General features: G+C 40.7%; 2 protein-coding genes across 4 annotated transcripts; one reads left to right on the top strand and one right to left on the bottom strand.

The window, feature by feature from the left end:
* Positions 1-239: 239 nt before the first annotated feature.
* ss18 (SS18 subunit of BAF chromatin remodeling complex) lies at positions 240-12,070 on the bottom strand. Of its 3 annotated transcripts, XM_039815741.1 has the most exons (11): positions 11,890-12,070; positions 11,333-11,409; positions 11,161-11,245; positions 10,199-10,355; positions 8,803-9,033; positions 8,459-8,629; positions 8,075-8,152; positions 6,964-7,086; positions 3,005-3,135; positions 2,499-2,561; positions 1,673-1,805 (listed from the first exon to the last, which is right to left on the bottom strand). In XM_039815741.1, the coding sequence occupies exons 1-10, from the start codon at positions 11,956-11,958 to the stop codon at positions 2,544-2,546; spliced, it is 1,140 nt and encodes a 379-aa protein (XP_039671675.1). In that variant the 5' UTR covers positions 11,959-12,070; the 3' UTR covers positions 1,673-1,805; positions 2,499-2,543. The 3 variants fall into 3 exon arrangements, with proteins under 3 accessions (XP_039671674.1, XP_039671676.1, XP_039671675.1); XM_039815740.1 differs by lacking the exon at positions 2,499-2,561 and having other exon boundaries at positions 240-1,805; XM_039815742.1 differs by lacking the exons at positions 2,499-2,561; positions 8,075-8,152 and having other exon boundaries at positions 240-1,805; positions 11,890-12,068.
* Positions 12,071-12,688: 618 nt separating this feature from the next.
* On the top strand, positions 12,689-17,753 carry psma8 (proteasome 20S subunit alpha 8). The gene is made up of 7 exons (XM_039815743.1): positions 12,689-12,901; positions 14,096-14,222; positions 14,435-14,559; positions 14,892-15,014; positions 15,159-15,278; positions 17,102-17,164; positions 17,262-17,753. The coding sequence occupies exons 1-7, from the start codon at positions 12,800-12,802 to the stop codon at positions 17,355-17,357; spliced, it is 756 nt and encodes a 251-aa protein (XP_039671677.1). The 5' UTR covers positions 12,689-12,799; the 3' UTR covers positions 17,358-17,753.
* Positions 17,754-22,175: the final 4,422 nt, after the last annotated feature.

Genomic DNA, 22,175 nt, shown 5'->3' with positions numbered 1-22,175 from the left:
GACCTCTCTGGATGCATCTGGACAAAGCAGACATGCTGCTGAGCAGTGCAGGGTCATTATCAGTTGGAAACTGATTACCAGATAGCGGATGAAGACAAAACAATTATATCATACTGTCACATTATGACGGCACCAATAGTGCACATCTTGTTTATGTTTTCGTCTGGATGAATGATTTTGCACTTTTGAATTGACAGCATCTCAATAAAAGATCAAATGCTATAAATAACAAGTCAAAATATATTAAAGATTCTTCCAATTTATTGTAATGTACAGTTATACATTGTCATGACACAAATGTGACCACTTGGATGGGGTGCAGAATGCCAAATATTAAAACTGCCATAAACAATGAATTCCTTTTTTTTAATGCTGCTGTACATATGGGATCAATAAAGTATGCACCATAAAACAGATATCAAGCCAGTGATATAAAACTGCACAACCAGTCTTTACTGTAAAATTAAGGAATCCATTTGAGAACATTATTTTCACATCTTATGTTACATATTTGACAGTAACAATCTTTATTATTCACACACAACACCATTTGAATGACATCAACTTAGACGTTTATTCAAAAGGGAAAAGGGGATTCCAGCAAAGTCAAGACTAACAAAACAACATACTTGTTAGAAACATTTATTATACCAAGTTTGATCTTTTCCATTCACCAATGTGCAGTCAACGGACAAGACTGAGGTGCTTGTATAGAAGAAGAAAAAAACTCCAGAGAGCAATGACTTACACTTTGCAGTGGCTTCTGCTACATATTACATCTTTGGGCACATTTGTCAAATAAAGGCCAGTGGCCATTATTCTTATACCTTCAGGTTATGTGGTTTAAAAAAAAAAAAAAGAAATTTGATATAGATTTTTTTTCTCACAGATTTAAATACACAGCTTAACAAAGAATACAGCAATTGTTTCTTGCGTTTTCAGACATTAAACATTTTCTAATTCCAGGTATGATGTATGTTTTTTGTCCTTCAAGGAATTTCTTTGCATGTCAATTAATGTTCTGTTTTTACACAAATAATTCATAGTGCCCATGTCACAGACGTAGCAGATCCAATTGAATAGTTATACAATTCAACACAACAAAAATAAAAAATAAAACAATATGCTGGATGGGATCATTACAAAAAAAAAAAAAAAAAAACATTGACACATACACATGAAATAAACAACACCGCTTTAGTACTAGTTTCCAATGTCTTATACAAAGTTATTTTGATCTAAAAAGCATAAAATATATTTTTACATCATCACATACATCAAGACACGTACCATGGCCTAGCGGGAAGTTCGTCTGGTGCATTATTTCATCTCCAAGCCCCCACACATTTCCCTACTGCTGGCATTATTGCTTCTTATGAACAAGGAGCTGAAGGATAGAGGAACAATGCACCACAGTAGATTGAAACTGTACATTTACATTTATCTCTGATATCCAAAATTTTGTTTCACAATCTGCAATGCTAAAGGATAAGGCAGTTCCATTTTTAAGGCATTGCTGCTTTGAGACATACTGGACCAGAGGGTGAGTCATGGACTTGTATCAAGTCAATGTACATGAGAAAAATACATTTTATAGGCATTGGATAAGAGCCCAAAGAGAGGGGAAAACGTATTTTGTATTTTTGAGTGTTGCATGTTCGTGTCTGAGACAATCTCAGTGAGCTACAACCATCATTTGAGTCTGCTTGGCAGCTGACCAGAGGTCAAAGCTCAGACAGAGATCAGAGCAGAGCTGTGTGGGTTGATGTGACCATCTCTCATTGCTGGTAATTTCCATACTGGGCCTGTGGAGAGAAAAGTGACAGACTCATGTTACTGACCTTATCAGAGTAAAGACATATATTCACAAATCACAATGGGGGTGCAAACAAACATCCGTGGTTTCAACCACATCATAATGCAAACCATGATTTATGGATGCATTTGCTGGTATTGACCAGCAGGTGGCAGCATGGCCTCACAATTCGAACTTTATACCTCATGTTACAGCAGCAAAATGACTGAGGACACAGGATATTCCTTAGTAAATAGTGGACACTTGTTTTAAGTGCAACAAATTCAGTGCAAGAACAGTAGGAGTTGATGCATTTCTAAACAGGGGTCGAAGTATGTTTGGCATTGATGGAAAATACAATGGACACCAATTTTGGAAACAAACTGATTTGACAGCCTGATATACAACATTTTTAATTCAAATAGTGTTATCATAAGCACAATTGTCATCAAAACCAGTGCTTTTAGCTGTCTCACTGCAGAGTAAGCATGCTGTGTTTCAGGACCTCATAACTTACAATTCGACCCCTGGTTAATAACAAAATAAAATAACAGAAACAAAAAAAAAAAAACGTAAGAAAAAAAAAAGAGAAAGATGGAAAGATAAAGACAAAAGAGAGACAGAAGAAACAGAACAAATGCAAATTAAGGCTAGGTGGTCAAACGTCTAGATTGGACGTTGAGGTCTTCACAGCAACCATTACCTTTGCTTCTTACAGAGCTAGTCAGGGGTTCAAATCCCCGGGTCTTTATTTCCTGATGTGCCCCTGAATATTCAAAGATAAAGATATCAAAGTGTAGCTGTGGTCCCCACATAAGACCACAGGAAATACAGGGCAACATATAGATCTCCCTTTAAACACTAGAGCAGTCTACATCAAGTTTAAGGAAGAATCCCTGTAAAGCCCACATATTTCACTGAATTGGCATACCTTATTAGCCAGGATATATAACTAAGACTCAAATAAACAAGTGAACGACAATAGTAACACATACACTCTCTTGGGAAGAACAGATTTAACCCAACAATATGATGACAGCATGCAAAAAACATACTACCTTTTAATATTTACCTTCTAGATTCACTCACATTGGTCTCTGGTCTCACTACACAAAATATACAACCAAGTCTGGCAATCAACATAAGGACAACCTAAGGCCGATGCAATAACAAGCTGCTGTGACTGTCCGGTGTTGTGGGTATACTCACCTGGTCATAGCCATAGGGGCGTTGCTGTTGGCCCTGTGGGGGTCCAGGTTGGGGAGGGCGATAGCCCCCATACTGTTGTCCCTGCCCCTGAGGATAATTGGGATACTGTCCTGGGGCACTTTGGGCAGGACCTACGGCAAACATTGAAAACTTAAATTTAAAATTATGTATGTTTGACAGAGTAAACTTCAAACAACTTTGAAAATGCTGTTGGGCACAGGCAACACAATGAAAAGAGTAGCCCGTTTTTTTTTTTTCTTTTCTTTTAATAAGTGCAATTTTTGGTCTCATCACCAGCTTAGAAAGAGATGGGACTATGGAACTCAGGTTTGGGCTTAAACAACAGAACAGTGTGAAGACAGCCCGAGGTTCGCTCATTATCTGTTTCGGTTTCCTACTTGTCACTCTGAGAACTCTAGGGAATCCCTCATAGTTTACCATCACTAATGGGCTGCAATAAAAAAAAAAAAGTTGATGGACGACAGGAGAAGATGATGGATATGTCAGACCCATTTGTTTAGGCTGCCTCCACGTCTGACTTAGTAATGAATGAGAATGAGTGAGACGGGCAGGAGCCGGGCGCTGGTTTCCTAATTCAAGGAGGCATCAAGGAGATTTAGTTGGTCTTCTTTAGAAGAGCAGGCTTCATTAAATAAATAAATAAATAAATAAATAAATAAAAATCACTTCATCAGCCCCCATACACTGTAGCCATCAATGCAGGTGCTGTGGAAGAGCACGCATTGCTTGACTGTGGCTGAAGTCAAAATGAGGCCCACGCAGCATCGTTAGGAGCTCATAATGCCTTATGCTGTTGAGCATAACCTTGTGGGGGCCGGCGAGAGAAAGCATGTGTGTGCCAGATGGATCTCACCTCACAGCCTCTGCCTCTCTGCTAGCTCATTACTAACACGAGCTCTGGCTCAGACAGACGGTGAGTGATGGAAAGTTCCAGTGAAAAATAGGATGACAAAGAAGACCAAAGGGCTGCAGGAGACTAAATGCTTAGATTTTTTTTTGTTAACATACTTTACTTATTACTTTGGCTGAATCCCAAAGCCACACTCTAATTGGTATAATTTAATGAAGTGCTCCAACTTAAATCTCTCAGAATTCTTTCAATTCATATTTTGCATTTGTACATTAGCTCATTACCTTTTCTGTCATGAGCTCCAAAGCATGGTGACTGCTCTGTCTTAAAAAGTCTCAATGATTAAGTGTTTGGCCATTTCTAACACACACACACAGTTTTTTATTGAAATTTTAGCAGTTCAAGTCCAATGAATAGCTTGAAATGGTACAAAAGGTAAGTGGTGAACTGCCCGAGGTTAAAAATAACAAAGTAAGGTTACCCAAAACTGAAAAATAATGTACATTTCAGTATTTTACAAAAAGGCCTTCTTCAGGGAATAAGAAATGGATTAACAACGTAAAGCTGTTCTGCAGCAATGGAGGTTGATCAAGCTTTGAAAGTTGGTGCTACCAATTCCCACAGGTGTTCCAACCTGTCTGGATTACTTACTTACTTGACCAAGATTAGAGAAACTTCTTGTATGCGCCAGAAAACAGTTATAATAATAATGATATACTATAATAATAGTTAATAATATAGAAAGTACCGAGATAGTGAGATTTATAAGAAGGGGACCGTAAAGTTATTGCGTCTTAAGGTTGTCCGTAGGCTACGTCCAGACGCTAACCGTGCGCTCGCCGTTCCGAATGTTTCAGAAACCCGAATAGTGACCTTAACCCGACCATAACCCGAAAATTGACAGCTTGTAAACGTAGTCAGTATTGTACTGCAGAAAGTAGTGTGTTGCTATAAAAATAGTGGGAAAAAGGCAATTAACGGAAGAGATACAGACCATCATAACATTTAAGAAGGTTAGCCTTTCCTACAGAGAAATTGTGAAGAAAGTCAAGGTGTCAGTGAGTACAGTATTCTTCACCATCAAAAGGCACTTAGAAACTGGGGAAAAGTCTGACAGGAAGAGGTCTGGCAGACCCAAAGCCACAACAGAATCAGAAGACAAGTTTCTGAGAGTCAACAGCTTGCGTGATAGGCGGCTCACAGGACAACAGCTTCAAGCACAGCTTAATAGTGGTCGGAATAAGCAAGTCTCAGTTTCAACTGTAAAGAGAAGACTTGGAGCTGCAGGTTTGATAGGTCGAGTTGCAGCAAGAAAGCCATTGCTAAGACGTCAGAATAAGAAAAAGAGGCTTGCCTGGGCCAAGAAACATCGTCAATGGACTACTGAAGAAAAGACTGGAAGAAGGTGTTATGGACTGATGAATCAAGATTTGAAATCTTCGGTTCAACACCCAGGATTTTTGTACGCCATCGAGTAGGCGAAAGGATGGCTCCTCAGTGTGTGACATCAACCGTCAAACATGGAGGCGGAAGTGTGAAGGTCTGGGGCGGTTTTGCTGGATCCAGGGTCGGTGATTTGTACAGAGTGAAAGGCACCCTGAACCAAAATAGGGCTTTGACTCCGAACTTCGTTATTCGAATATAATTCGAATATTAAAAAAAAATAATGATATTCGAACGAATATTAGCCAGCCCTTAATATTCGAACCTGTTATGGGCATTATTTTTTGTAAATGCGTTTGCTTGTAAACGTTGTTTTCAGTTCAGATTCCGAGGCTTTTTCACGCATTTCAAAATGTAACTACACGTCGCGGCGACGCACACGCGTCTCGGCCGCGGCCTCGGTAGCGCACATTCCCCGCTAATTCTCAAAGAAGGCAGGCTGGCCCAGGGCCAGGCCAGCTCAGCGGCGTCTTTCTCCCGTCGCGTTCCGCTGTCTCTCCTACCTACACCGGCGACGCACCCTGTCCCTTCTCCCCGTCCTACCTGCCTGCTCAGTGCTGCTGCACATGAGGAGAGAGCACAGAGGGGAGGGGGGGGCTGCTCCTCACTCACTCAACAGAAGAGAAAGGGGACTGTTTCGGCGGCCACAGGAGAGAAATACTGGCGCTGTCTTTTCTACAGAAAGTCGCCAGATTTGTCGCTAGTCGCTTTTGTGAAAAAAAGTCGCTAAGTTGGCAACACCGCCCACACACACACACACACACTGGCTCGACGCACACACCAGCACACGAGTATAAACATCGGACCGCTTACGTAGGCTACGGTGAAAGCTCCGAACTTCCTGTCGAAAGCACACTGTTTGTGTTTAATCCAGGGTCTGACTTAATTTTTTTTTTGTAAATGAAGGCATTTAATGGTCAAAATATTATTAATAAATATTCGAATATTAATATTAATATACAAACGAACTTCGAATATGATTTTTGGGCTTTATGTATAAGTTTTATGATTTACAGAATATGATATTATAAGGCAAACATTGCCAGAAGAATTACATTTTCAGACAAAGACTGATGTGTAAATAATGCAATCATTTTTATTTATAAGATTATTTATTACTCTGCACCCCAAGGTCTGCACATAAGCAAACAAAAACCCACAGAAAACCTGATCTATTCTTTAATGTGTAATTTGTATGCATGTACATTTTAGGATATTTATAATTCAGAAATTGCTTAACTTTTTATGCAAAATGCAACGAGTTCAAAATGTGTGGCTGGCAGTCAACACACACTTTGCCTGATGTCTGTAGCCATCAGCCAAAGCTGCTCTCCCATTCCCTCAGAACAGTGTGTCATATCAAACCGAAGCACCAGGAGAAATGCTAATGTGGTGCAAGCCACCACTATACTGATTACATTTCTCTTCCAAGCTCCCATCCTTGAACCATTCATTAAGGTGGTTCTTTAATTCCTTGCTCTTGATGTCTTGACATGCATTTGGCACAGTTACATTTCCAAGGGGAAGTAACCACAACTCACTGAGGAGGAATTATTATTCAACACTTAAAAAAGGTAGCCAAAGAGAGTGGATAGTGCCTCCTGCAGGACAAATATGTGCCCCTATTCGAGAGAAGGCAACTCACCGTAACCCTGCTGCTGTGGTGGGTAGCCCTGTTGACCCGGGTACTGCTGTTGAGGAGGGTAGCCCTGCTGCTGCGGAGGGCCTTGCTGGTATGCTTCCTGCTGTTGGCCATACTGGGCATTACCTTCAAGGGGCAACAGCAGGCAATGTGAGCAACATGTTGACAACTATAGCGCAACAGCACAGCAGAAAAGGTGATAGCTGTAATTGAGCCAGCCATGTTTTAAGAACTCATGTGTTGTGCATTTTATTTTTTCAAAATGGCTGGACTTTCTTTACCTCAAAAAAGGAAAACATTTGTGTTTAAAAAAGGTCAGAAGAAAAATAGTGTAGTCAGTAGAGAAAATAAAACAAACAAATAAGTTAATGTTAATTGGACAAAGAAAGAGAAGGAGTTGTTTATTATAAATCTGTAATATTTCCACGTGGCTGCTAAAGTAATAATTCCACCCCTTAACACACCAACAGGGAGAACATTGGCAGTATATCAAGTGTAATATCATCTAGAGGATAATGCAGTGGAAGCATATTTCTCGGAAATAGTTGGTGGTTTATAAGTCACTAATGCTGCTCATCTGCAAATCAGTGTGCACAAAATCTGTGTTACCTATAAAGAATGGCAGTCCGAATGGCAATATCAATACTCTGGCTACCACTCCAAACACGCAAACAGGTAACATGCCATGGAGTTTTAAAAATATCACATGTGGCATTTTTACATGTGAATCTGAAGGATTAACATTTTACTTTAATACAACTTTGGCCATTAAGACTCACACAAGACTCAGTCCCTGACTTTTCTTTCACACCAACAGGTGAAGCACCAGCCAAGATTGGGGGGAGGGGGGGGATGGCAAGATAAGACTGGGTAGGTGCTAACTTATCCCTGGACTGCAGCACCTTTTGGAATAGGGTGTCATTTTGAGGATTTCTCAAAATTAAGGAGGCCATATTTTTTCTTTGATAGAGCCCAAAGTCACTTTGATTTCCCAGAAAATGAAGAAACTGAAACATTGGTTTTGTCACAGTCTCTTAGCATCATTTGTGTTTTAACACAACTCCTGGGTTTTGTTTTTGTTGGTATTCTCCAAGTGACTGGAGGGTTCTCCTACCTTCTGAGGCTCCCTGTCCTGCGTGACTGTACTGGTCCCCATAGTAGTCTTCCTGCCCTGGGTACTGCTGAGGGGGTCCTACATACACATACACACAACATACACACAAGTAGATTCAAGGTGTTGTTGGATCGGTTGTGTGAGGGGAAGAGTGGAGAGGATGGATTCCTTGCCGCTAGTTCTTGTTAGAAAGATTTTTTTTGGTCACTCGACTAATTTTATAATTGGAGGCTTTAGGTTAAATGTTTAGTCATCAAGATGTCTGTGAGTTGCAGAAGTGGAAATTGAGAAGAACAAGAGTAAGAAATGCACGAGTGTGGGTTAGGGAGAAGAAAGACCAACACTCACAACTTGCACACTTAACAGACACACTGAGGGGTATACCTTGCTGTGGGGGTCGGTAGGGGGGCATTGGCCTCTGCCCCATGACATGGTTCCCTTGGTTAACCTGGCCCATCATGCCCATTGGGGTCTGTTGCCCTTGGTAGTGCTGTCCACCACCACCAGGAGGCATGTTATACTGCTGAGTGGGAGGCTGCTGGTGCATCATGGGGCCTGTGGTACACCAACAAAGCATTAACTCTCAAAATGGTACTAGGTGGAAAAACCATACAAGCAGTATATGGCTTATCGAATGCAGGTGAACGATGTGACGCAAGCACCAATAAGACAGGTGATAAGGCACTGGAAATCAATACAACCAAGTGGAAACTAAAAACTTATTTTACCTTGACTGGGTTGCATGTTCATGTTTGGCCGAGGCCCATAGTTTCCCATGGGCTGGCCCTGGGTCATGTTCATTTGGCTCTGAGCTGGTATGCCCTGGGAAGAAGGGACAGTGTGATTGTAACCACCCATTGAACCATGGCTGCTGGGGGGCATATTCATAGAGCCACTGGGCATGTTTGGGGGCTGGTTGGGACCTGGACCGGGACCTTGCATGGGCATGTGATTAGGCCCTGGAAAACAACAACAGAGAAGATTAATGACCTTGTTTTAAAAAACATAAATATTCAATACACATACTTATGTGTAATTTCCATCACATTGTGATATGTGCACTGTGTTGCTCTGTGAAAAACTGTAATCTGAGGCTGTGCTTCTATATAACAGGAATGGTATGTAAAAAATAAAATACCTTGATGACATGTTGGAGGTTTGGGGTTCACCCAAACTGTAAGCATCAATAATGAATCACCTGGACCTTTGTCTAACGAGTTAGTTTGGGTTTGCATCTTATTTTCATTTATTAATCTTGCAATATTTAACCTGCTCTATCCACAACAAAGCAACTAAATCTTTTAAAATTTAAATGTAGATAGATTACTCTCAATTAAGGATTTATTAGTTATCACTAGTTACCAAGTAAACACTAAATGTCTAACATTATATACTAACAATGCAACTGACTTCACTACAGTTCCAATGACGTGGCAAAAGAGCAGATCAGAAGACACCAAGGTTCCCATGTGTTAAATGAAGAATGGGAAGTTGCGAGGGAAAAGGACCTCCAATGGAGGACAATTCTTCCATGGTGCAGGAGCTACAAAGGTTCCCCAAACTGGCCAGTCTTAAGGATGGTGCCTAGTCTCTAGTCACCTAAATGACCAGACATGTTGGGTTTTTAAGGCCTGAACAGGGAGAATCATGGTGAGGCCCACTTTATAAGTAAAGCCATAATAGTGTTTCAAATGTATATTCCCTGTTGTGAGCTTCCAATGGAAATCCAGGAAAAGAGCATGGCACAACTTAAGTGAACACTGCCATACCAGTGTTAAAGCAACACCATATCTGCAACATTTTCTGGTTTCTAATGTGTCCTGGAGTATTACCCTTTTTTTTTTTTTACACAATGAAATATATACATGTGTAAACAAAATACAAACAAAGCACAAACTGAAACAAACCATGATACTTAAGGAGAGAAAAACCATGATCAAATGAAGGACAAGCCCACGACCACCAGCGTTGGCAAATGGGTGACATCATCCTTCAGCAGAGCGACCTACCTCACAGTTCTGTGGTGTTGCTAGGCAACCCAAGTGAGACAGGGACTGAGGGAGAAGAAGGGGAAAGAAAAAAGAGAGAAAGACGAGGGAGGAAAGGTTATGGGGGGTCACTTACCAGGCATCTGTCCATTCATCTGGTTCTGCATGTGTGGGGCTGGAGGGCCACCGCTGACCATACCCTCAGAGGGCATGTTGTGACCATGAGGAGGCTGAGGGGGGGGCCCACTCTGGTTCATCCCACCAGGGCCCAAGGGCATGTTCTGAGTGGGTGGCTGCAGGCACAAAACAGATAGAAAATCACACATCAGCTGGCTAGAAACAGGAGTTTTATTAAAAAGAGGAAACTGAAGAAAATAGATAAAATAGCTGCATCAAAGTATAACGAATGTACCCTAATCAATCAAGGATGATAACAATTAAAAAGATATAGTATATTCACAAATTAACAAATAGATATGCAGTACAATACATAGTCACATAATCACCAAATTAACTGTTCTCAATATAGTCACGCCAGGCATTATCAATGACTAAAAAGGTGTTTAACACATAAGCCATTATTATTTAACGAATTGTAAATCAATCTGATCTACTGCAGCTTTATATGATATATGATGGGGTGGATTCAAAATGAATGGGCTACTAAGCAAAACCCAAATATGTTTATTTTATTTTTATTTTTTTTACAAAGTTTAGTGCACAGAACAAGTTCATAGGAGTACTCCAGTGCATCTGGCCTTTTAACCCCTTGTATGGGTCAAGGTCCAAAAATGCTGAATTCTACACTTTCTATAATCTTGACATCACTGGGGTTATTTTTCTATTAGTGTAACATGACAGTGTCTTAGTAAATGTATTATTGCACTGATAGATGTTCAGACTTCTTACTTTAAGATTCTTGAGTAATTGTTTAAGGTGATTTACCTGAACCAATACAAAAATGACTTGTATTGGACATGAGCTAAAACAAAAGCGCAACATTGACAGGTGAGCTCAACATTACCTTATGATACAGAGAGGTCACACTGTTATATACAATTCACTCACTCAAAACAACCAGCAAGGACCAATACTCACAGCAGGGAGGAGAGACTGCATGTTCTGATTGGAGTCTGCTATCGTGGCCAGGTACACTAAATTTCTGTGCAGCATCTGTTGATACCTGGGCAGTTGGAGAGTCATCAATGCAGGCTTTATTTATTTAAAATGACTGTAAGGCACAAGCAAAAGGTGAAGTTTCATAACTTACTGTGAACATTCTGCTGTTTTGCCTTTACTCTGGAAGTCCATTATACACTGGATCAGCTGGTTGTTTTCGTCAAGTAACTGCAACAGCAAATGCAGAGGTTTATATTGCATTGATTACACACAATTTACAATTAGTGACACGGGGTAATTTTGTATGACTAGCAATTTGCTTTCTGGTGGTTAATCTGCCGTAAAGTTAATTTAACAACAACGGGGAGGACGAGGGCGTTTTTGTGAAATGTGAGTGTGCGTTTCTAGCTAACAAAAGACGCGTCTTGCTAGCTAACGTTAGCTGTGCTCCGCTAACAAGACGACAGGCCCCTATTCATTTAAAATACAATTTTACGTTAGTCCGGTAAATCGACCTAAAACGCATCGTGTACACGTGGCGTCCTGACTCCAGAGACGTTCATATTCACCGCGCTTTGACCCTGCAAAATTGTTCCCGATCTATTCACCGTTGGACTTGGATGGGCACTGCTACTTAGATTAGCTCAACGGCTAGCACCGTCTGATACAATTGCCTTCATTCTGAGACGCGCTAAAAACATGAATTACCTTTTGTATTCCAGCGGGTGTTATGTCACCCTTCCCACGCTGCCTGTGAGGTGCAAACGCCACCGACATGGTGATTCTCTATGAAATTAAAGTGAACTAGACATACAAGTCAAAAGTAGCTAACACACTTAACAAATCGGTAGAACTCAGATCACACAGTTCAGAATAGGATTCAATTTCGTAATGCAGTGGTCCGTTTTGGGGGGTGGTTACAGCACATTTAAAAACATAGTTGAAGATTATTTTTTATTTCGATTACACTGGCATACGTGATGTTCACATGTATTTGTGATACATTATCATATTTAAACACATCAATTTATATAGTTGAAAGACCCAATAAATATGCTTAATTGAATTACAATTTCACCTACTTTGTTGTATAATGGAACAGTCTAAATCTAGTCCAAAAGACCACGGGAAATGGACTGCTCAACAACAAAAAAGGAAAGACTCTTAATACATCCATGAAAGACAGTCAGAGCTATGATATATGTCTATACAATATTATTAATAATTCAGGCAGTTTTAAGGCAGTAATACCTGATATCAATGTTTATTAGTCCTAGTTGTATGTGTTCAGTTCACTCGCATTGCACCCTGATTCCACATTAACCGTCACTAAATAAAATTAAACGAGTCATACAATAGCTAGCCGTTTTTTTACTGTAACTTTCAAATTAAAACTACTGTTTACGCAGAGAAAATAAAATAGTAGCTAAATATTCCAATCCAATTTTGAGTAGCAATTTCCTCTGGCGAACCCTAGTTTTGGTATCGCCCCAGTTCAGAGGTCATGCGCAGGCGCTGTTTTCAACACACGGCATCTTCACAAATCGCTAACTAGCTGAATCATTTGGTGGAAGTCTCCCTTTTTCTTGTGATTGTACGTTAGTTGTCTTGCAGTGCAATGGCGGCAAGATACGACAGAGCTATTACTGTCTTTTCTCCCGATGGTCATCTCTTCCAAGTGGAGTATGCACAAGAAGCTGTAAAGAAAGGTTCCACAGCGGTAAGTCCTAAAATGAAACTAATGCTAACGTTAGCACACGTCAGTTAGCCGACCAGCTAAGCTAACGACTAGCAGGTACTCTTATTATTAGCTACTCATGTATTTAGCTTATTTTGTTGTTGCACTCCAGTGTTGTGATTTTTAACAACCATGTCGGGCTGATCATCTGTAACTTTCACATGTAACGGTAATGCAAGAAATATTAAACAGTTACTGAACATGAAAAGTGTATCACTAGCGAGCATTTTGCCGCTGTGTCACTCTCACAATAGTTTCAGTTTCAATGTGATCATGTCAACTAACACTAGCTTGCTAGTTCACACATGCAATATTTGATTTCAAAGCGGCCAGCTAAGTTAAGTTAGCTCCGCCAATTGCGAAACGTTTAACAATAAAATGTTAGTAACGACGCAGGGTTACATGTCTAACGTTACATGGAAATGCCTATGTTAGTTACTAGGCGGCTCCAAAATTGCACTAGCTAGATAGCTAACGTTACATTTGAAAGCCACTGTAGTTGCAGCTAACGTTACCTTGATCACAGGTAACGTTAACTTCTGTAGTAAATAGTGTAACTTAGCATGTATAGGAAGTTCAGGAAGAATTAACGTTGCATCTAACGTTCGGATTGCATCGAAGTCCATCGAATCCTGCGTAAATGTTCACAAACCCATATTCAGACCCTAAAAATGTATAGAAGAGCTTGTAGCTTCAGAGTAATTGTTTGGGTGTAATCCGATAAACGGCAAGCCAATTCTGTTGAATAGCCTTAGATATAAGACTCGGACTTGACTTTAATAAGTGTGTTGAATAGGTACCTAAAACTTTTTAACTTTAAGCTTGAAGACATGGGGGGTGATGACGCATGCCTTTGGTTTGGGAGATCTGGGTTCAATTCCCACTGCGATACATCAACCAGTGTGTCCCTGCGCAAGACCCATAGTTGCTCCAGTGGCGTGTGACCTCTGACATATACTGTATAGCAATTGTAAGTCGCTTTGGATAAAAAGCGTCAGCTAAATGACATGTAATGTAAAATGAAAGGACAGGTGTCACAATGGTCGATTTTTTTTTTTTTTTTGTTATAGTGGAAAATTGGCTGAGGAAATGAGAAGCACTTTGGATTCCAAAGATGAACTAAAGTAAAATGACCTGTACTGAAGTTATCCGATCTGATGATTTCTTTCTCTGCAGGTGGGAATCAGAGGTAAAGACATTGTGGTCCTTGGTGTTGAGAAGAAATCTGTGGCAAAGTTGCAGGAGGAAAGGACTGTCCGTAAGATATGTGCCCTGGATGAGCATGTCTGCATGGCATTTGCAGGTACTTCAAACAACAACAATTTTTTCAATAACTATATAACACATTAATTATGTAACCGGGCATATACTGGACTAATGGACTAAGATTAGTTGTCACAAACGCTATGTCATCACAGATCTCTAAACCATATATTAGGTTTTTGTCACTTAAATTTCCTGTTGTATGTTACCTGTATCCTGTATAGCCAATTAACCTCTTTCAATGTGTTTAAGGCCTGACAGCCGATGCCCGTATTGTGATAAACAGAGCTCGGGTTGAGTGCCAGAGCCACAGGCTAACCGTGGAGGACCCAGTCACAGTGGAATACATCACACGCTACATAGCTACACTGAAACAGGTACCTAAACTTCTTACCATTAATTTCTTGTTTAATAATTGCTTATTAATTCACTAAAAGGCATCTGTAAGATGTTTATATTCGGTGGGCAAGAACATAAAATAGCTTATAGTTTCAATTTTTGTGCTCTGAGAATAGTTCACAACAACTCAGCCGACAGACATTAGCATCCTTGTGGAACTGAGGTTACATTAGTCTTCTGTTAAGCCTGTCTCGCTGCTGCTGCATTTCTCAAGGTGTTCTCATCTTTTACCAGCAGAGCGCAGTATGCTATATTATTTTTTATAAAGGTTTGTAAGTCACATTTCTTTGTACATTGGTCATGTTTGTAGCGCTACACTCAAAGCAATGGGCGCAGGCCATTTGGCATCTCTGCGTTAATTGTTGGCTTTGACGACGATGGAACTCCCAGGCTGTATCAGACTGACCCTTCAGGAACCTACCATGCCTGGAAGGTCAGTGTGTATGCTCTTTGTACTTTTTTATTTTCTTCTTTTATTGATACACTTGTATAAAAAATACCTTATTTGTATGAAATTGATTAATAATTGTTTTTTTATTTATTTATTTTTTCATTGTTGGAAAAAAAATAAAATCAGGCAAATGCTATCGGCCGTAGTGCAAAAACTGTGAGGGAGTTCCTGGAGAAGAATTACACAGATGAAGCCATTGCTGGTGACAATGAGGCAATCAAGTTGGCTATCAAAGCTCTGCTTGAGGTAAGGTCATATTTAGTCTTTGTATTTCATCGTTTGAATTTACACACTTTGTATGGCAGTCAGAGCATGTGAGCGCGAGCTAGCGGAAAGCGGAGGATTTAAAATTTGCCTTGTCTCCCGCTTCAATTTCGCTCCAGTACTGCTCACACCATGACTTTGAAGCATGCCCTAGCCCGGCTCTGTGTAACTGCAGCACTAGCAGTACATGCAGATGAACAGCGCCCGCCCTTCCTCCATGCAGCCGGACTGCTGGTGGAGCTCCAGGCACTGGTGGCATAGAGGGACGCCGGGTGCCGTTCATCTGATAAATACAATGCAGTTTTTCATTTTTTTCTGGAGCGAGCTGTGAGAGATTTAAGTGGAGCGCAGTGAAATCTGAGTTGAGCGATATTGAGTAAAGCGACCTGGAGTGGCAGATAGGGGTGCACGATTCAGAAAATGTCACGATTCGATATAGATTTTCAGGCTCAAGATTCGATTCAAAATCGATTCTCGATTTAAAAATAAAACTATTCACAGTATGTACATGTAGTTACTTTTCCCATGTGATTGCAGAAGACGTACAATTTTAAAAAATAAATTATTTTTTTAAATAAAAAAAATATTAATCGATTTTGAATTGGTAGAGCTCGAATCACGATTCGAATGTGAATCGATTTTTCTTTTTTTGCACACCCCTAGTGGCAGAGCAGAGGTAACAAACCGCTCCATGAACGTAAATTCTCCCCACTCTGCTCCGATGGCAGTGGGATAATCCTATTGTGAAGCATTTCAGTAATCTTTCAACTTCAATATATGTAACCGAAGACAAATTGTTCTTTTTAAAGGTGTTTTGCGATCGGGCATGTCGCATGTAGTGTCCCGTCAAAAGTATTTCCATCTACCATGGCGTAATTTAAATGCAGTCCTGACTTTATCAAAGAGCACACACTGCTGCCAGATGTAAACCAGAAAGTGATCCGCCATAATTGTTAGGTTTTCATGCATGACGTTGCTTGTTGTGCTCGACTGAACCTGCAGCCATGAAAGGCGAAAACTAAGCAAAAAAAAAGAAAATGCTGCATTTTAGCACACCAAACTTTCACCTTGTGTCTGCAGTGTTGTTTGTTTTTAATATGGTCCTTAAAGTGTTCAAATTATGCTTTTTGACTTTTTCCCTTTCCTTTATTGTGTTACAGTATATATCCTCTTTTTGCGCATGTTTATAGGTTTGAAAAGTGAATAAGCCAAAGGATCTTACCATCTTCCAGAGAAAACACTGTTCACAAATTGCTCCAAACTGCTCTACTGTAGTCCAGCCTTTACTTCCGTGACGAACATGCGTCACTTTGTAACACATGTTACAATGCTCGCCTAGCTGCTAGCTTTATGATGGTGTGACACGCTAGCTGCTAGCGTGTCACTGTGCAACTGACTAGCTAGCTGTGCTGACCTAGCTACTGCGAATGTACGACTCCCAACAAAGATGGAACAGAAGTGAGATGTCTCACTCTGTAGCTAAAACAGAGAGCTCAACACACAGGGTGAAAAAAGGAGCTGCAGCAATGTGCAGTACAATAAATACAAATGTTTTTTGAAAAATTCTGGTACAACCTCTAAATACAATTATGAACCTGAAAATGAGCATAATATGAGCACTTTAAAATGTGGTACAACTGTTTGCAAAATTATTGCAGTCACAGTAGTCAAGCACTCTTATCTGTATTAATTTGCATTTAAATACCCTCAAAACCTTGTCTTACAACCTCAACGTGAACCTGCGTCAGAGGCTACAGTAGTTCATATATGCTGATTCGCTGGGATTTGTATTTGTTTCTTCACAGGTTGTCCAGTCAGGAGGAAAAAATATTGAACTTGCTGTTATCAGACGGAATCAGCCACTGAAGGTAAGTTGCTGAAAATGATATTTTGTGTTGTTGCTTTTTTTTTTTAACCTTTTTTTTTATTAAATGGCTAACAATTGCTTTTCTTGGCCATTTGCAGATTTTGGAATCCAAGGAAATTGAGACCCTGGTGGCTGAGATTGAGAAGGAAAAAGAGGAAGAGGCAGAGAAGAAGAAGCAGAAAAAATCCACTTGAAGCAGATAACAAAGAGTTTTTCTTTATTGCACTTGGATGACAATAGCATATTTGGGTTGCAAATTATAGAGGGGGTTACTTCTGTCATTCATTTCATTGTGAAGAACTAAATCATAACTTGAGATCTGTTGATGTTGTTCAAATGTTATGCACCCATTTCTGAGTGATACTGTACAGTTTGCAAAGAATTTCAGGTTCCTATACTTCCAGCTATTAGGTTGACTGTAATTATAAGCACATACATAGATCTCAAGTTAGGGTTTAGATCTTAAACTACGCTTACAGGACATTTTTATATCCTACACCACACTGTTCTGATGGTGATGAATCTCAAATGTTGTAACATTCAGAATCATAATGAAACGAAATGTCCAATAAATGCTGACTTGTTTGTAACATGTTTTTGTTATTTTTAAAACTAGTTCAGTCAAATGGCTTTACTAGTTAGTGTCTACGTGGAAGACTGAGTAATATTTTATTTACATCTGGTGCACTGACCGGTTCCTTTTAAGAGGAGAGTAGAGAGACTAAAAAAGAAACTGCAGAATGAGTCTTCCCTTATTGATCATCCTACTGCAAAGCAAGTACTGCGATTAAAGATAAGTACAGTTTAAAACACCACTAGCGGCAGTATACTGTGTGGCTGTAAAGTGCAATGGTTTTCATTTATCAGCATTCTGTCACACAGACCTAGAAATTGAGGAGGGGGGGGGGGAGGTACCTCAGATTGCTTTATAAAGTGCTCACCTCTCCCTCAGTCATTTAAAACAAATTAGTGATGAGTGAATGAAGTGTCTAATGGTGGCCCAACGAGACCCTCTTTTGCCTCTCCTTTTTTATTTCACCCTAAATTCGCTTATCAAGCAACCGCTGCTCTGAATTCTCAACGACACAATTATGGCCGGCGGTGTGGTAGGGCTGCTTAATGGGATCCTGGCCTCAGACCCCAGTGGGAACTTTCAGTGACTTTAATCTGGAGCCCTTTGAAAAGTTGTACCGTGCTGTGCTCAAGAGCCCCGGGGGTTCCCTCTGACTCTCACCAAAGACATAATGGTGAATGGTAAAGTCCTTCATTTAGAGTCATCTCCCCAAGCCAGGATTTCCTGAGTGGGTGCCCTGGCTTCCTTGACTAGAGCAACTGCACTTTGTCTGCAATTTGTCTTGTTTGTGAGTCTTATAGGTTGGTCTTTGGTATTATCAATGATGCCTCTGATATAACTTCCAATATGTAATTATTAAATTACATATTAAATCCTAGGAGGGCAATAAAATGGGATTTGTATGAGTCACTCTCAGCCATTTGATCCATACATTCATTTCCCCTCTAATGCAAGATGATTGTGCTGTCACCGCCACTGGTTTGTTGATGCTCAGGTTGCAGCCAAACAGGTGCTGATTCCACCGGGTTACAAAACAAGCTATAGGTGAACTTTAATAAAGTTTATTCTGGGTAATCCTTTAGCTACAGAGGTTATCTGATCCATCTTGTCAATAGAGCAAGAGCAGCTTATTTTGTGCTGCTGCTAAGACTCCTAGTCGTTTGAACTGCTTCTGGGAAGAGTTTTCTTTCTTTTCTTTTTCTTTTTTGCAGCAGCATTGTTGTTGCCCATAATCAGCGCTACTGTGCCTCAGGACAAAGTCCATCTCTCTCATCGCTGGCTGCTGCTCATCATTAATGCAGAAAATAATGGCTTCACCAGAGGTCATCGACGGAGGAACGAGGCCCGAGGACATGTACTCTCCAAGCAAGAATGCACAGTGCTGCGGGCTGTCGACTGAGTGCATTGTTTGTATGCACACACACACACACACACGCACGCAGCTTACAGGCCAATTGCACATACACATTGCAAACACTATTAATGTGAACACAAAGCAGATTTCTTTTTTAAAACTGTGCCCACATCTCCTTTTCTCCTAATCTGTCATGCACATACACTTTAGGCAAAGTGTGTTCTCATGTTGTAGTTAATATAGAACATACACTGGGGAAAAACATTGCATGTGTTACATCTGATATTAGTATTTGGTTGTATCTAACACCAATACTCTCTGATAATAATATCCATTACTCTTCTCTCTAGCTGATTTCGAAGTCACAGGCCGATTTCACTTTGAGGATCTACATTTTTGTCATTATAATGTGCCACCCTGTGGCCATATTTTAAAGTATGTCCCTCCTGGGATGTTAAAAATTTGTCAGTGCCGAATGTCCTTAGGTCCAAATAAGGCAACTGCTTCAAGGGTAGAAGCACAGAGACATTAGCATCCCTGTGGAACTGAGGTTACATTAGTCTTCTGTTAAGAATGTCTCACCGCTGCTGCTGCATTACTCAAGGTGTTCTCACCTTCTACCAGCAGAGCGCAGTGTTGCATAAAAGCAGTGTTCCTATCATATCGCTTACACTTTCATCTCACTTTTCGTCCTACAGATTGACAGTATGACTCCTCTAGCTAGCAGTGAGCCGAATCTACGGGCTGCTGACATGCTTTTGTCTCTGTGCTTTAACACACAGCCACGGTGGCTCTCTGAACAATTGAATCCATCGAGGGAGAGTTGTTTTGCTTAAAATTGTCGGATGAAAAAGCAACATTGCTTGTGTCCCCAAGCGATGGCCAAGCTGTCAAAGTGTGTTGGGTCACAAAAGGCTACGCTCTCAACACTGTCCCTTTTCTACTTGTCACATGTCGACTGTTACACACATACACTATTTGTGTACAGCGGATTGGCCCGCCTCCACTTATGCCCTTTAGGGCTCTGCGACAGTATGAAGAAAAGTTTGGGCATATTGGTGTGCTGGCTTACATATCCATAAGCGATCAAAATATGTTCTCTTTTAATGTTCTCTTTTAACTTCTAGCTCCAGGGATACATTTTGAATATCATTCTATTATCTCATATCACACATCTCATCTTCTTTGTCCTTAAATCTCTTTCCTCTCTCTCCTCTCGCACAACACACAGCACATTTTGATCCTCAACAGTTTTTTTTCCTTGAACACACCCTCCACTCTTATCATCATCACACAGAGCAACATATACAGTTGAGAAACAGACACCACTGGCAGCTTTGGTTGCTTTTTACCTTTATGTCTCCTGAAAGGTGCTGGAATACTAACAGTTTGTGCGAAGAGAACAGGCATGGTTTTGAGTTACCCCTCAAGAGTCACCTGTCAGGGGTTTTGTCTCAGGAGAATATGAGTGCATCCTCCTCTAATTGAAAGTAGACACCACTGGGCCAGAAAGAGAAACAGAGAGAACAGGAGAGACGAGGAAGGGGAAGGCAAATGAGACGGAGAGGCAAAAAGGAGCAGACAGAGCTAAAATAAACAATTCCCAAGATGCTGCAGGCCAAAAGCAAATGGCCCTGGGGCTCCATGGCCTCTCAGGGCCGTGGCAGAAGCCAGTCACACACATCACATAGCATTACACAGGATGGGGTTACAGGAAAATGTCAGCCGACGCATAAGGAGGAACCATCAGCCCATAGGATAATTCGATTGCCTGAGGGAGGTGCAATCTTGCATTCCCACGATTCCTCTCTTTCCACCCACACCCTCTTTTCATTGTATTTTTGAATCCATTATTCTTCCTCAGTTATTTAATGTTTTAAATTATGTTGTTTGCTCTGGTAGCCACGTATATGTAAATGTTCTGTATTATTGTAAACGGAGGCTAGCTGTGTCCTTGCAATGGGTTTGCTACAGTAACATTTCTGTGTAGCCTCCTTTTCTTTCCCTATGGGAATTGTATGGGCCATTGGTTTGTAGCATGGCCTCTGATATCTTGATTTACAACCTGACTTCATCAAAAAAAAATGGTCATGGAATGAATAGGAAAGAATTGTGTCCCTCCCAGTCTTGCTCTTGTGGCAGATGTGATTAAGATGCACTAATTTAGAAATATGAAATGAGTCAACTCGTGCCATGTATCTAAAGCAGATGTTTATGGTTGAAAATGTATGTTTTACATCAGCTCTACAAATACAAATGTTGTTCTACCTTGTTACTGCACGCTACTTGGAGCACAGAATTGTTGCGCGTTAGTCCATGAACGTGCAGCTGCATATTGTGCGCGTGCATTAGATAAAGACAGAGAGAAGGATGGAGAGAGCAAAAGAAAGAGACAGCGAGAGAGTTCAGCGCCGATATCTGAGTGCGTCTGACAGAGAGGACAGCCCTGAAGGCAGGTCCCAGCCCTTCAGCACCGAAAATGACACATGACTGCTTTGACTTTTGTCATCCCCTGTCTCCCTCCGCCCCCAAACCCAAGCCTCCAACAAACACTGAGGCTAGTAGATGCACACACACATACACATACACACACACACTCCCACACACAGTCTCACACTGTATACTGCTTAGATTACATTATCTTTATCCCCAGGACATGAGCCCTCCTTGTTGGATGACATTTGGGCTTGTGCAGCACTAAGGTTACCTTTCTTTGCCCCTGAGTTAAAGATGCCTGTCTGCAGCATGCATTTGAAATGAAGGACAGGAAAAAAATCAGATGAGAAAGATTTCCAAAAGCACTTTGATCAGAGGCATCAACAGTCACGCACAAACTTGTTAAGCAGTATGTAAATTTGGGCTGATACTGAATAAAGTTGCCAGAATGGCATGAATCCATTGTGCTGCGATGATCAAAATAAAAGAGGGCTTCATATGCTGGAGGGCAAGAAAGTCACAGACATGAAGGTTTTTTTTTTCCTTCTTCTTTTTTTTTCTACAAAGGGGCTGATGGGATGCAGAGAGGAGAGAAGGAGGGGAGGGAAATGAAAGATAGGGGAAAGCCTGGAAGGATCTCAATCTAAA

The sequence above is a fragment of the Perca fluviatilis genome, chromosome 11 (assembly GCF_010015445.1).
Source record: "Perca fluviatilis chromosome 11, GENO_Pfluv_1.0, whole genome shotgun sequence".
In the NCBI taxonomy this organism is placed as follows: domain Eukaryota; kingdom Metazoa; phylum Chordata; class Actinopteri; order Perciformes; family Percidae; genus Perca; species Perca fluviatilis.
This window is presented reverse-complemented; position numbering and strand designations above follow the sequence as displayed.